At 43.8% G+C, this 15,911-nt stretch overlaps 1 protein-coding gene across 3 annotated transcripts in view; it reads right to left on the bottom strand.

Annotated features, from left to right (window-relative positions):
* Positions 1-15,911, bottom strand: part of DCDC2 (doublecortin domain containing 2) — a 252,645-nt gene that overhangs the window by 120,766 nt on the left and 115,968 nt on the right. For all 3 annotated transcript variants that reach the window (XM_033934506.1, XM_033934503.1, XM_033934504.1), the window contains one exon: positions 7,641-7,836. In XM_033934506.1, the coding sequence (XP_033790397.1) occupies positions 7,641-7,836 (196 nt within the window). The remainder of the gene's footprint in view (positions 1-7,640; positions 7,837-15,911) is intronic.

Here is a 15,911-nt window from a genome sequence, read left to right as displayed (position 1 = left end):
GTCATGAAGATGTTGAAAAGCGTTGAGAGCCTCAAGGATCGCTCTGAGTTCCAACAGATTGATATGACACTGACGATCTGTACTGGTCCAGTGGCCTTGTGTACAGAGACCATCAAAATGAGCGCCCCAAGCATAGGTCGAAGAATCTGTCGTGAGGACCTTCTGATGGGGGGGGTGTTTGAAAAAGCAAGCCTCTGGAGAGATTGGAAGAGAGCATCCACCAACGGAGAGACTGCTTCAATGAAGGAGTGATTGCTATGTGTCAAGAAAGTGGGTCGCAAACCTGCATCCATTGAGATGCCAGGGTCCACTGAGGAATTCTGAGGTGAAGTCTGGCAAAAGGAGTCACATGTACTGTGGAGGCCATGTGACCCAGGAGTACCATCATGTGTCTCGCTGAGATGGAAGAGCGGGAAGACACTGTATGGCAGAGTTGAAGAAGAGCATCCAGACGTTGTTGTGGAAGGAATGCTCTGAGTTGGATAGTATCCAGAACAGTTCCGATGAATTGTAGATTCTGTGAGGGCTGAAGTTGGGATTTGGGAAAATTGATCTCGAATCCCAAACTTTGTAAGAACCAGGTAGTCCGTTGGGTCGCTTCAATAACCCCCTGAGATGTTGAATCTTTGATGAGCCAGTCATTGAGGTAGGGAAATACCTGAAGACCATGGTTCCTTAGAGCTGCTGCTACCACTACCAGGCACTTGGTGAACACTGGGAGATGAAGCCAGGCCGAAGGGCAACACTCTGTATTGATAATGCAGATTCCACACCCAAAATCTGAGATATTGACAGGAGGCCGGATGAATGGGAATATGAATTTAGGCCTCCTTGAGATCCAGAGAGCATAACCAGTCGTTCTGCTCGAGAAGGGGATAAAGGGATGCCAGGGACAACATTCAAAATTTTTCTTTGACCAAATATTTGTTTGAGAGCCTTGAGATCCAGAATGGGCCGCAGATCGCCCGTCTTCTTCAGAACAAGGAAGAACATTACATTAGAGATTTCCATTCTGCCAATACCTTGCAGTTCAAGGCAGATTACAAAAGAAGTTATCTGGCCATTTCCAGAGGAATTGAGAGTAGAGAGATTTGCTACAAAGAATTGGGATGAGTCTTGCGGAGTTAGTTTGTCTTCAAGGAGGTCTTGAATAGGATGGTTTTTATTTCTTTTCTAAATGATTTGTAGTCTGTAGTCATTATCAGTAAATTGGAGAGTCGGTAGTCTAGTTTTGCTGCTTGAGTGGCTAGAAGGCCAACGTACAGTTTTTTTCATTTTACGTCTTTGATTGGGGGATGAGTGAATGGTCTGTGCTTTCTCCTGTGTCTGGTTGAGGTAGTTTGGATTAGGCGGTTGTTTAGGTAGGCTGGGCTGTCTCCGTTTATGGTTTTAAATAGTAGGCAGTAGAATTTGAATTGTACACTTGCTTGTATTGGGAGCCAGTAATAGTCTAGGTACGCCACCGTGATGTGGTCGTGTTTCCTCAATGAATAGATAAGTCTTAGGGTTGTGTTTTGAACAGTTTGTAGTTGTTTTATCATGGTTGTGGGGCAGGGGAGATAGAGTATGTTGCAGTAGTCTAGAAGACCCAGGACTAGGGATTGGACCAAGAGCTGGAATTGTGTTCTGTTGAAGAATTTTCGAACTTGCCTTAAGTTTCTCATGACCCCAAATGATTTTTGCATTGTTTTGTTGATTTGTGGTTGCATGGTACAGCATCTGTCAATTGTCATTCCTAGAAGTTTTAGAGTGGGTTGTATAGGGTATGTGATTGAGTTTATTACTAGGTTTGTTATAGTTGGGCATTTATTATTTTCGAGGAGAATGAATTTTGTCTTGTCTGGGTTCAGTTTCAGTTTGTGATTATTCATCCATGTTGCAACTGTTTCAAGTGTCTTGTGTAGTGTGTCTGTCATGGAGGACGTTGGTTGGTCAAAAGGAAGGAGAATGGTGATGTTATCAGCATAGCTATAGGAGGTTAAGCCTAATTTGTCCAGGCAGGTGCCGAGGGATGCAATGTAGAGATTGAAGAGAGCTGGGGATAGTGGAGATCCTTGGGGTATGCCGCAGGGGTTGGACCATGGTTCTGATTTTTCTTTGTTCAACTTGACTCTGAAGGTTCTGGATTGTAGGAAGCCTTGAAACCATGTGTGAACCTTGTCTGCGATTCCTATTGTTCCTAGTATTTGTAGTAGGATGTTGTGGTCCACCATGTCAAATGCTGCGGTGAGGTCCAGCTGTATAATCAGCATTTTTCTACCTGTGCTGAGGTGTTGTCTAGCTATGTCCAGGAGGGAATCTAGTAGTGTCTCTGAAACCTGATTGTGTGGGATGGAATATGTTGTGGTCTTCTAGGTAAGTGGTGAGGAGTTTGGCTACCAGGCCTTCCATTAGTTTGACATAAAATGGTATTGAGGCTATGGGTCTGTAGTTGGATGGTTGGTTTGTTGCTCCTTTAGGGTCTTTTAGGATCGGGGTGACAACGATTTCGCTGAGGTCTTGCGGGAAAAGGCCATCTGTGAGCATGGTTTGTATCCATTGTAAGAGGAGAGCGCGGAATTTGGTACTGGAGGACTTTAATAGGTAAGGAGGGCAGTGGTTGAGATCACAGGTTATGTGGCTGTATTTTTTGTAGAGTTTGTTAAGGTCAGACCATTGTATTGTGGGCAAGTGGGACCAGGTTCTGTCTCCCGCTGCTCAATCTTTTTCTGTGGGGGGGCATTGTGATTTCTTCTAGGTGGGTTGGGCTTCCGGAGAGAGTGGACCTGGCCGTTGTGATTTTGTTTTTAAAGTATTCGGCTAAAAGTGTAGCTGAGGGGGTGGGGTTCCGTTATTGGCCAGATAGGGTTTGGTGTCTGTGAGTTCTTTTAGTATTAGGAATAGTTTTTTGTGCCTTGGGTTTCTTTGCCTATTAGGTTGGAGTAGTATGTTTTTCTTTTAGTTTCAGTTTGCATTGTTGATTTAGTTTGCTCCAAGCTGTTTTCGTGGGTTCTTGGTTATTCTTTCTCCTGTTCTGCTATTCCAGAGGAACTGGTTCGATGGCAGGGAGACGAAGCAGAGCTTGAGCTTCCTGAAGAAGAAGGGCAGTCTGGGAAGGAGTGGAAGGATACTCTCTTGGAGGAAGTTCTAGAGGAACCTGAGTGAAATGAAGAGAGTATCCTTCTCTGATGATGGTCAGTACCCAGAGGTCGGATGTAATTGTCATCCATCAGTGGTAAAAATGATGGAGACAAACTCCTATAGGGGGGAAGAGAAGTCAGAGACAGAACGATGGAGGTTATGCTCTGTTTGAGATAGTCAAAAAGGCTGTAAAGCCTTAGGTGCAGCAGAAGGTTGAGATTTTTGTTGCTTCTGAGGCTGCTGTTTCTTAGGAGAAGAGCGAGTGTAAGGAGACGCTCTTGGAGCAAAACGCCTCTGGTAGATGGGAGGAGGGTGTGTAGGCTTGGTAGGAGTCGGCTTTGGTTTAGGTCTGACAATAGAAGCAAAAGATTTTTCATGTTCAGACAACTTCTTGGTGGCAGCCTCAATCGATTAATCGAAGAGGTCATTGTCTGCACAAGGAATATTAGCCAAGCGGTCCTGAAGATTAGGATCCATGTCAATGGTACGAAGCCAGGCAAGGCGATGCATAACTACAGAGCAAGCAGCCGTCTGGGCAGACAACTCAAAGGCATCATAAGACGACTGAAGTAGATGTAATTGAGTTGTGATAAAGAAGCAATGACTTCTTGAAATTCAAAGTGTTTCTCTGAGTATCCAAATAACTCAAAAATTTAGGTAAAAGAGTTGAGAAATTCAAAATAAGTTATAAAATGAAAATTATAATTAAGGACTTTAGAGGACATCATAGAATTTTGATAAATGCGACGTCCGAATTTGTCCATAGTTTTCCCTTCCCTTCCAAGAGGAATGGTGGCATAAACCTTGGAAGGATGGGACCTCTTTAAGGATGACTCCACAAGCAGGGATTGATGAGATAACTGTGAGTTGTCAAACTCTTTGCGATGGAGAGTTTTATACCTAGAGTCTAATTTGCCTGGAACAGCTGGAATGGTATAAGGGGTCTCCAGGCATCTGGCAAAAGTCTGAGACAAAAGCTTGTGAAGAGGAAGCTTAAGTGACTCCGCTGGAGATTGAGGTAGATGCATTACTTCGAGATACTCCTTAGAGTATTTGGAACTGGCATCTAATTGAAGATCCAAGTCAACAGCCACCTGACGAAGAAAAGATGAAAGATAGCTGATCCGCCAATGTTTTGCCTCGAGAAGGATTCGAAGTTGTTGAGGCAACCTGGGTCGAAGATGAAGCTTCGGCAGGAAAAAAAGGCATCAAAAGAATATGGAGACTTGGATGAAGCAATCAAAACCGCTGCATCCTTGAGGTGTGGAAGTGGAGACCTCGATCGAGGAGGCTGTGGTCTAATCGAAGTAGGAGTAGATCGAGGCTTAGCTGAAGAGGGACGTTCTTTAGAAGAAGAACTATGCCTGCAAGTATGCCTCGATGAAGGCCTCGATCGTCAATGAGAACGGTGCTTGGAAGCAGATCTCGAAGATCGAGGAGACTTCGCCTCGGAGATAGAAGCAGCCGATGCCACCAAAGAATGGATAGGACTGGAGGCTGTAGATCAAAGCTCCAGAGGCTTGGTGGAGGAACCTCGATGCACTCCCAAAGACTCTGCTCCTTGTATAGAGTGTGAGGATTCCTTCTGAGGCACTTGCAAAGATTCTGCTCCGTGCTTTATGTGCTTAGATGCCAGACCAGATACTCGCAGAGACTCTGCTCCCTGCAAAGAGTGTGCAATCTCAGACTGAGGCAAAGGAAGCAGCTCGACCTCGCGGGAGTCTGCAGAATGCCCAGGTTGGATGAGAGGAAGAAGCTTCGGTCCCATATTAGTAAGGAACTGAATAAATTGCTTCTCCAACATGGTTTGGAAAGAAGCCGGCAAGGATGGATCCGCATCTGAAACCGGACCACCTGCATTGGCTGGAGGTTCCACCGAGGCAGTGTAAATGTGCTTCGACTTGGAAGTTTTAGGCACCTTAAGCACCATCGCTGGAACTTTCTGCTGAGCTATCTGACCTGAGGATACAGGGGAAGATACAGCAGACGTCGTCGAGGAGAGAGCTGTTGTAAACGATGAAGGTCTGATGAGGCTCGAGGTAGAAGCAGGAGGAGTCTCGGTCGAAGGTGAGGCCGAGGTCGCCTTCGAAGTCGAGGGATCGGAGGAAGAATCCATCCCGAAGAGCTTCTCCACCAAAAGACAACGACGTTTAAGGGCTTGAGGTTGAAGAGTAGCACAGCGCTCACACGACTTCGGTTGATGATCCGGCCCAAGGTACTTGAGGCACCAACGGTGTGGGTCCGTGAGGGAAATCGCACGCTGGCACTGGCTAAACTTCTTGAAGCCCGTTGCTGACCGGGACATAGGAGGAAAAACAGGCACCGCAAAATCGAAGTCCCTGGGCTGCGGCCGAGTGGCCTGCCCCGACAGCCGAACGGAAGAAAATAAAATTTCTTTTTTTTTTTAAGAAAGAAAAAGAAAAAGACAGCGATTCATGAAGAAAAAAATACAAACCGCGGTGTAGAAAAGGCACGAAGTAACAAAGTTAAACGCAGAGAGTCAAAGACGGACTTCTTGGCTCCACGGAAAAATGAGAACTGAGGAGATGCACCCTACGCTGGGCGGGAAGGCACTCGCGCATGCGCGGTGCGGTCGACTCAAAACTTCTAGTTTCTTCAAGCAAGTCTGCTTGCGAGCTTCCGCATCCGGGCTCCGCTGATGATGTCACCCATATGTGAGAATAGGCTGCCTGCTTGTCCTGGGATAAATAAGTTAATTGTTACGTTATGGGACACCTTCGAAGGCAATACTGTGAACTTCACATAAAGAGTACCACTTATATAACTCACCATAACTCCCTTATAATTTAGAACCCCCCCAAAAAAAACTCCCCTAGTATCTACAATACCTAACTGTCTACTACCCCAATAGCCCTTATGGCTTCAGGTGGCACCTATATGGCACTAGAGTAGGGTTTTGGTGGGCTCATACTTACCACCATAAATGTTCTGGTTAGAATGGCTTATGGGCCTTGCTTCTCCTCTCTAAGGTTCACTAGCCCACTCAATAGGCTACTTATTTAGAGTATTCTACTCTATTAGGCTTTCCTACACCTGGTGGTGCTGTTCTAGAGAGAGGTTTGTACTTTTTTATTCAGAGCTTTGTGGGGTGGGAGAGGGTATGTGACCACTGGGGGAGAGTGGGGGTGGGGGGTTCATTACTTAGCCCCTCCAGTAATCATCTGCTCAATTTGGGTACCTGTTTAGCGCTTAGACACATCTAAAATAGGTCTAGCCCAAAACATCCAAGTTCCATCCAGGATATCTTAGGAATTGTTTGATTATAGCTGCAAAATGTCCAAGTCTAAGCCTGCCCAAATCACACCCACTTACACCCCTCGATCTATGGATGCACAGCAGGAAAAATGTCCCACTAGACTGCCAGAAAACTGTTTTTGAAAATCGGCACATGGACGTTTTGATAGGCAAAAAAAATCTAAGTGCAGGTTTTTAGACGCTTTTCTTTTCCGATTATGCCCCTAATAGGCTCTTGAAAAAATGTACTCCTTTGTAAACTCCAGGAACAGTTTGTCCCCTTTGACTGAAAGATAAATGTACCTGTGTGTGAGTGACATTTGAGTGGTCAAAACACCATCCCCAGTTACTACACCTCCACAGAACAAAGGCTGGCTGGGGAAGACAAGGAATGTTTGGAGAGGTAAACAGAAGATCTTTCCAATTAAGACTGCCTATTTAATGGTGTTCTTTTCTGATTCAAATTTTGGGTTTTTATTTTAATATTGTAAATCACCTAGACATGTAATACCAGGTTAAGAAGTATATTAAATTCCCAATAAACATGTAGGAATGATGCTGCACACACAAGGCTCAGAGTGGGATGAGGCGACCTAACATAAACCAACTTGAGGGAACTGAACAGTATACTTTTTAACCTTTAAGAAGAAGGTGATCCTAAAATTCCAAAAACAGAATTATTCAGCAAAAAGGAAATATTGATTCATGATATACTTGTTCACATACAACTGTTTTACACAAATCACATGAGGTTTTCATGTAAGAAGCTGCAGTATGTGACCATGCAAAGAATTCAAGTATCACTAGAGGTTGGTATTTCCACATAGAAGATTCATGACTTTTAATCTTCTTTTGTAGAAAAAGAATTTAGCAACAGAAAAATAAGGCACTTCATGAGTCAGTAAGGGGGGAATTCATCAAGGGGCGCTAAATGCTAAGATGCGATAACAATATAATGGTTCAGCATTTATCACGCTAATCATTAACATGCACTAAATCAGTTAGCACATACTAAATCGTTAGCGCTCCTTTTTGAATTTCTCCATTAATATTAAAGTTGTATTAATATTTTTAAAAAACTATACTGAAGAAAAAAAAGACTTAAAATCCACAGCAGCAGATAGTTGCATGCTGATGTCCATTAGCACATGCTACGCCTTAAACCCTAGCATCAAACATAAGAGGTAAAGGAATGCAACTATGGACAATTCTATTAAGCACTGATAATATAGAAAGCAGTGGTATATGTATATGGCATCTCTTACCATTATCTTGCAAAACATACGCTGAATTTGTTGTTCTTGTACTTTTCTTGACTTTGATGTTTTTGTTAGAAAACACAACATTCTCTCGAGTCTCAGCCTGTTTTATTCTATCTTTTCTCTTTGGAGGCTGAGGGGACATTAACGTGTCTCCAGTATCGCTAGATCCTCCGGTAGATTTGGTCTGTCTACCAAGACCCTGAGAAAACAATTACATACTTGCAATGTTAATATGCAATTTGTTTAACTTTTTGCCTCTTGTGGCAGTTCACAGTACAATTTAGCATTACTACATCAAACATATCTTGATCTTTTATTACAAGTAACCCACACACCACCACCCCCAACCCCCGGAAGTAGGCAGTTATTTAAATTTCAGACGCTATCAAGTTAATTGATTAAAAGACATTTTTAATGAGAAGAAATGGGAGGCTTCTACTGTGGGCTGGTGAGCTAAATGCATAGGAATTCTATGAGCATCAGAGTATTTACCTCACCAGCTCACGATATAAATCTCTATCGGCAGATGAACGGCCAAGGCCGCGAAGCAGCCTGTCTAGATTACTGCCGACGGTGCTGGTTTGTTATAAGATATTTATTTCTGTCTCGTGGTTCGGATGGGAGGGAGAGATGGGTCAGCGGGGGGGTGGGGGGGGGAAGAGGCAAGGAGGGGTACCCGGCAGTGGGGGGGATAGAAAGATGCTACATGGGGGATGGGAGGAAGGGAGGGATAGAAGCTACAAGGGATGGGAGGGATAGAAGCTGCAAGGGCTCTGTTGCACAAAGGATGGGAGAGATAGAAAGATACTGCACAAGGGGAGGGGGAGAAAAAGGAAATAGAAATAATTGGGGTGGAGGAGAGGAACGAAGAAATGATCATTGTACATGAAAAAAATATGACATCCCCGAAAATAAGACATAATGCCTTTTTGGGCCCAAAATTAATATAAGACAGTCTTATTTTCAGGGAAACACGGTAAGACTAGGGATCACTCAATGAAGTTACATGGTTATTCTTTTGAAGCGAATATGAAGAAATATATTTTTTTTCACTCAATGAATAGTTAAGCTTTGGATATCTTTACCAGAGGATATGGTAACAGTGATTAGCATAGCTAGGTTTAAAAAAGGTTTGGGCAAGTTCCTGGAAGAAAAGTTCATACTCTGCTATTGAGATAGAAATAATAATAATAACTGCTGTTCCTGGGATTGACAGCAAAATAATATTGCTGCTATTTGGCTTTCTGCAAGGTACTTGTGATTTGGATTGGCTGGAAGCAGAATACTGGGCAATATGGACCATCAGTCTGCCCCATTCTTATGTTATATTCTACATTTTCTCAGAAGAGTCCAGAATAAGCCAAGTGAGGTTTAAAACAGAGATTCTCCATGAGTGCAGTCAATTAAAAATATGTTTGCTAGACTGCTTTTTGTTAAAATTGGCAAAGGTAAGACAGTCTAATTAAAGCCATTGGGATATGTATTTTCAGCTACAATAAGCATCAGCTTCAGGAGCTGATGCAACATTACCTGTGACCTCCATAGCAGTGCTACTAAATTCACTGGATACAATACAAGTTCACAAATGTTTAGAGGTCTGGAAATGAACAATTCAGTTGAGTTAGAGAGGACTGAACGGCAGTGGAACAGAGCAGGCAACAATTACATTCAGCTCATCAGAATCCGCAACTTGGAATTTGCACTTCAAACAAAGTCAGGAAATGATGGTATTGAGCAAAAGGCGCTTGGTTTTGACCATAAAGTCACTGAAGACTTTGGTTAGAGTAATTTCTGTGGAACATAGAGGGCAAGGCCAAAATGGAGTGAATATACAACTGTTTGAAATGGAAAAATCAAGACAAGAGGCAGCTCGAGACAGAAATATTTGGGGTAGCACCAGGGGGGCAACATTTCTGCACATCATAGTAGCATAGTAAATGACAGCAGATAAAGACCTCAATGGTCTATCCAGTCTGCCCAAATATGAACATGCATTATAAATTCATGATTAAATTAAATTGTCTTTTTCCTTTGATATTTCTGGGACATAGACTGTAGAAGTCTGCCTGGTACAGTCCTTAGATTATAACTACCAGAGTTGCCGAAGCTCACTCCAGCTTATCTAAAGTCTAAACCAGAGGTGTCAAAGTCCCTCCTCGAGGGCCGCAATCCAGTTGGGTTTTCAGGATTTCCCCAATGAATATGCATGAGATCTATTTGTATGCACTGCTTTCATTGTATGCTAATAGATCTCATGCATATTCATTGAGGAAATCCTGAAAACCCAGCTGGATTGTGGTCGTCGAGAAGGGACTTTGACACCCCTGGTCTAAACCATCTCAAATTATCTATCTAAACAATCCCAAATTACTGGAGTCCCCACCAAAGTCCTCTCTAGTCTATCCCAACCTGAATACCCATATACAGAAAACATACTGTACAAGTCTGCCCAGTTCCAGCCCTGGTTCTTCAATTTCTACCCTTCATTTTCTGATTAGAAATCCTCTGTGTTCTTCTCACAATTTTTTGAATTCTGTCACCATTTTGCTCTCCACCACCTCTTTTGAGAGTGCATTCCAGGCATCCACCACCCACTCCGTGAAAAAGAGTTTCCTAACATTACTCTTAAGTCCACCACCCTTATTTTCTCCCCTCACCACACTTTCAAATTAGCATTATAAATGATAGCATCATTCAACAAATTATTTTTTATTGAAGTGAAGTCTGGATTCAGTGCAAGATTGGTCAGATTCTTAATAGAAATACTGAAACTCCAGTTCTACTTCACAAACTTCATATTCCTCAACAATGGAGCTACTCTTCTCAGAAGTCACCAAATAAAAATATTTGAATTGTGATTATTACCTCAGAAGCAGCCAGTGGCGTACCTAGCATGTGTGACACCCGGGGCCCATCATTTTTTGACACCCCACCCCCCATCTGTACGAAAAACATGATTTTTAGTAACAAGCCACACGTCACATATGAGTACCTAGGAAAAGACAGCATCTTACATACTGCAGTGAGCAGTACAACAGCAATACACCCATTGTACAACTAAACAAGCTAGACTAGTACAGATCAATCCTACACCGTCAATCCTAACAGAAAACCATGTCTTTCGAACACACAGAACACAGAAAAAACCTTCGCCTAGTATGAAATATGTCATCACAAACTAACCCCTCCCCCTTTTACAAAACTGTAGTGTGGATTTTAGCCACGGAGGTAACAGCTCTGACACTCATAGAATTCTGAGCATCAGAGCTGCTACCACCACAGCTGGCAGTAAAAAACGCTCCACAGTTTTGTAAAAGGGGAGATAAAATAGAAATACATAGACAAAGGTTAAATTGAACCATCAAGAAGCTGGACTCTGCATACAATGCAACACCACAGAAACAGTGATACATGTCTCCTAAAGCAATAAATAGAAAATTTTTGTTCTACCTTTGTCTTCTCTGGTTTCTGCTTTCCTCATCTTCTTGTTACTCTCTTCCTTCCATCCACTGTCTGCCATCTCTCTGCCCCTATATGGCATCTTCTCTCCTTCTATGCCCTTTCCAGAAACTGTATGCCTTCCCCTTCCATCTCTCCTTTCACCCCCCATTGGTCTGGTATCTGTCTCCTTTCCTTCCCCCCTGCTCTGACATCTCTCTCTCCGCTCCCTTCCTCCTGTTCTTCCCTGGTCTTCCTTCTCAATTTATTTTCTGCCGCTGTCTAAATTCTTTTTTACTATTCAGTCCTCAATTTCTCTCTTTCACTGTGTCTACCTATAGCTTGCCACCTCTTTCCCTCACCCCTTCCAGTAACTAACTCTATCCTCTTCCCTCAATCCTGCATATGCCCTTTTTTTCTTTCTCCTCCCCACTTCCTTCCAGCATCTGCTCCCCCTTTCCCTTACACTTCCATTCAGCAGCTGCCCCTCCTCTCCCCCCACACTTTCATTCAGTGTCTGTTTCCCTCTCTCTACCCCTTCCATCTACTGTTCACCCTCTCTCTCGCCCCTTCCATTTACTGCCCTCTGTGCTCTTTCCATCCAGTGTCCACCCTCTCTCTCTCTCTCTTCCATATGGCATCTTCCCTCTTTCTATGCTCTCTCTCTTCCATATGGCATCTTCCCTCTTTCTATGCTCCTTCCATAAACTATCTATCCCGTGCCCCTTCTCGCCTTTGTACATGATTGATTTCAACTCTGTTACCTCTCTGTTTTTCTCTCTCTTACCTCTCTGTCTTTCTCTCTCTGTCACCACCCCCTCCACTATGCTCTGGCATCTCTCTCTTCTCCTTTCTTTCCTTCCCATCCCACCATCTGGCATCATCCCTTCCCTGATTCCCGGCATCTCTCTCCTTTCCTTTTCTTCCATCCCCTTCCCCCTCCATGCTCCGACATCTCCTCCTTCCTTTCCCCCTTCCTTTTCCCTTGGTCTGACATATCTTCCTCCTTCCCTCCATGCCCTGGCGTCTCTTCTTCCCTCCAAGCCCTGGCATCTCATTTTATTCCCTCCAGTTGGGTACAGCAACACTCTCCCCAATTCTCTCCCCCTCTGCTCCCTTTCCTCCTTCTATCATCCCAAGGCCTGGTGTCCTGAACTTCATCGGGCAGCAGCAGCATTCACAATTCACTACTGTTGCCAGCTTCAAGCCTTCCTCTCAGTCGGGTCCTATCTTCATGAAAACAGGAAGTAGGCAGGACCCGGCAGAGAGCAAGGCCTGAAGCCGGCAACAGCAGCGAATTGTAAATACTGCTGTTGCCCGAAGAAGGTAACGATGCCAAGCCTTGGAGCACCCGAGGCAGACCACTTCTCCCCCATCCCAGCCGAACCCCCGCTGACCCTCCTATCTCTCCCCCCCAAGTGAACCCTTCCAACCCTCCCAGCGAGATGACCGAGCAGCAAACCTCTCTCCAGTAACGTCGGCAGCCGCAGCACACTAAACAGGCTGCTTTGCGGCTTTCTCCTGCCGGTGAAGCGTCACTGACGATGTCATCAGTGACACGGCAAAGGGACTCATCGGCAGGAGAAAGCCGTGAAGCAGCCTGTTTAGCATGCTGCGGCTGCCGAAGCTACTGGAGGGAGGTTTGCTGCTCGGTCATCTAGCTGGTCACCTTAAGTAAGGAGGGAGGGAGCGCGATAGAGACCGGGCCGGCTGTGTACCCCCCCCTAAGGCTGCACCCGGGGCGGATCGCACCCCCCTTGGTATGCCACTGGAAGCAGCAAATGCTCCTTCCATTGACAGATACCTCATTTAATGCAGACTGATTTTTGTTTTGTGGTGCCTCTACAGGATGTGGAAACTACTAGTTCTGAGTATGCTTTCAAACATGCCAGACACTTTGCAAAATAAAACAAAATCCTGCAAATACATATTCAAAATCTATATAGCAAACTTATGAAACCATGACAGCTCTAACATACTATAAATGCTATAAATAGTACACTAGGCCCTCCTACAAACCCGAAACAATCTCTCAGGCAATCCCAACCCCCTCTCACATCCCCTCCCCTCTCAACCCCGCTTACATTTCCTCCCTCCCTTTCTTCTGCAACATTCCCCTCACACATTTGTAATTCGCTGAAATGTCCAGCCTTCTTTCGATGTGAACCGCCTAGAAGTCGTTTGACTATGGCGTTAAAGAAAAATAAAGTTATTATCTGATGGTTCAAATGCCTTTATTCATCCATCCAATGACTCAATGACTCAACATGTACATGTTTCGGCCAAACCGGCCTGCCTCAGGAGTCTACAAATACATATATGGACATATAAATTGATTAAAAACATACATGTTTTATTTGTTTTAATTGTTTTATTTGTTAACAATAATCTTTTCCCTTTTTTTTCCACTTTTCTCTACTCTTCCTCTGTATCCACCCACATACGATTTCTTACCTCTCATTCTCCCTCTCACCCTCTAGTCTTCTCCTTTTCACCTCTCAACTACCTATTGGCTTTTTTTCATTTCCTTCTCATCCCCTTTCCAATAACCTCATTGCCCTCAGTCTTTCTCTTTCTCCAATCTGCTATTCCCCTTCTTTCTTCTACTCCCTAGCCCCCATATTTCCATCCTCTACACTCCCCCCTCAGTCCTCCTCTACCCTCCACTGCCTCTCATCCCTTCACCAGCTCAAACTCCATCCCCTTACCTCTAGGCTATTTTGTCTTTTACCTTCAACTCCATTTATATTGCCTTACTTTGACCATATCAACTCCATCTTCATCCTCACTGAACCCCTTATAAAACCCATCTCATATCTTTCTAAAGCACCCCATCCTAGTCTCATGTGCAGAACTAAAAGCACAAATGTAGACAAAAATTACACTGAAACTGGGATGCCAGACTCTGCATGTAGAGCAACACTGAAGAAATACAAAGGAATATATTTCCTCCTATATAGTGCAAAATAACACTGGCAATGCAATTTCTCAAAAATGACATAATTCAGTCACTAAACTGAAAATAAAATCATTTTTCATACCTTTGTTGTCTAGAGATTTTATTTTTTCTAATCATCTTGTTTTCAGTCTCTGGTTCTGCTTCCCTCAGCCTGTGAACTTAGCTCCGTTTTCTCTCCTCTATTCTTCATCATCTCCTGCCCTACATCTGTCTTTAGCACTGATCTTTCATGCTCAGTTTTCTCCCATTTTCTACATCCTCAATTCTAATTTTCCACCTCTTGCCTTCTCTTCCATCAACATGCAGCATTCCTGCTCTCTTCCCTTCCATCCACATGCATTCTCTCGCCCCTACTTCCATTCCCACCCATGTGCATCCTCCACTTCCCTAACCTTGCATTTCCTCCTCTCTGTTCTGCAGCAGCAATCCTAGATAGGACAGGCCGAGTTTTATGCATTTGCTGATGATATCCAGATCACTGCTTTATTACAGATGATCTGCATTCAGTGATCTCAAAGCTGAATGAGTGTAGAAAGGAGATTACAATTAGGCTTTCTCAAAATCATCTGGTGTTAAATTCTACGAAGTCTGCTGTAATGCGACTGTTTCATCTGTCAAGCATTTTGATGATGAAGCTAGCAGTAAATGGCAGTGTGCTAAGATTGTGTGATATACTGATAAGTCTGGGAGTGAAAGTGGATACCTACTTTAAATTTTTTAGCAGACAAGTACTGTCACATCCTTCTGCTTTCTGCAATTGCCACCTATTCAACGGTTCAAGCATTCTAGCAAACTCAGAGGTCCCTTTACTAAGGCACTCTTAACGGATTTAGCATGTGCTACAAATCAGTGTGCATGAAGTGCCTTGTACCCAAAGGTACACATTGGGCTGTGCACCATTTAGTATGTGCCTTAGTAAAAGGACCCCTTAGTCATAACACACATGACTGGGCGCCCGGAGGATTTCCAAAACCCGGTAGTTTGTCCGGGTTTTGGAAGTCCTGAGGCTGCATCTGGAAGGATTTGTGAATGTGCGGCTATCACTATGATGACATCATATGCATGCGTGCAACATCATTGCATCAATGTTCGCGCATGCACGAAGACTTCCAAATGTGTGGGGGCGGGGCTAGAGGAGGAACAGAGTGGGGCCAGGCATCCTCTTTTTTCAAAGAGGAAATCTGGCAACCCTACTCATGACCATCACTAGTCAGCTCAATTTCCAGTAACTATATCATGGCACAAGTACAGATAGCCTTAAAAGGCTTCAGTTAATTCAAAATATGGCTGTTTGGCTTTTGATCTGTAAAAGTAAGCAGGAGGATGTCTCCCCAGTCTTATGTGAGTTACACTGCTAGCCCACTGAATACAGAGCCTAATCACTTTGAAAGTCTTTGCCTGGGTTCCAAGACTTGCACAAAAATTTGCCACATTGTTTGCCCAAATAATATGGTTTATTACAAGTGGAAGGGCATTTTCAATATGATGTCCAAATCTGATTTTGGATATTTTGCAGAAAACTTTTATATCCATTTTTAAATGAAAAAAATCTAATCAATATGGTTAAAAAATCATCCTATTTTAGAAAATGCACAAAAACAAGTCATTGGGGATGTCTGGGGCCAACAATCTTACTAGACTGGCCACACAGACATCCCATCAGTGAAGTGGCGCAGCCTAGGGAGCAATGCAGTGAATTTTACATAAAAGGTCCCAGGTACATATCACATCATAACATAGAAATAGAAAGACACATAGAAACATGATGGCACATAAAGCACAGTTACTTACCGTAACAGGTGTTATCCAGGGACAGCAGGCAGCTATTCTCACATATGGGTGACGTCATCCACGGAGCCCGGATGCGGACGCCTCAC

This window comes from Geotrypetes seraphini, chromosome 2 (assembly GCF_902459505.1).
Source record: "Geotrypetes seraphini chromosome 2, aGeoSer1.1, whole genome shotgun sequence".
NCBI lineage: Eukaryota > Metazoa > Chordata > Amphibia > Gymnophiona > Dermophiidae > Geotrypetes > Geotrypetes seraphini.
The sequence above is the reverse complement of the archived record's forward strand: the minus strand, read 5'-3'. Positions and strand labels throughout refer to the sequence as shown.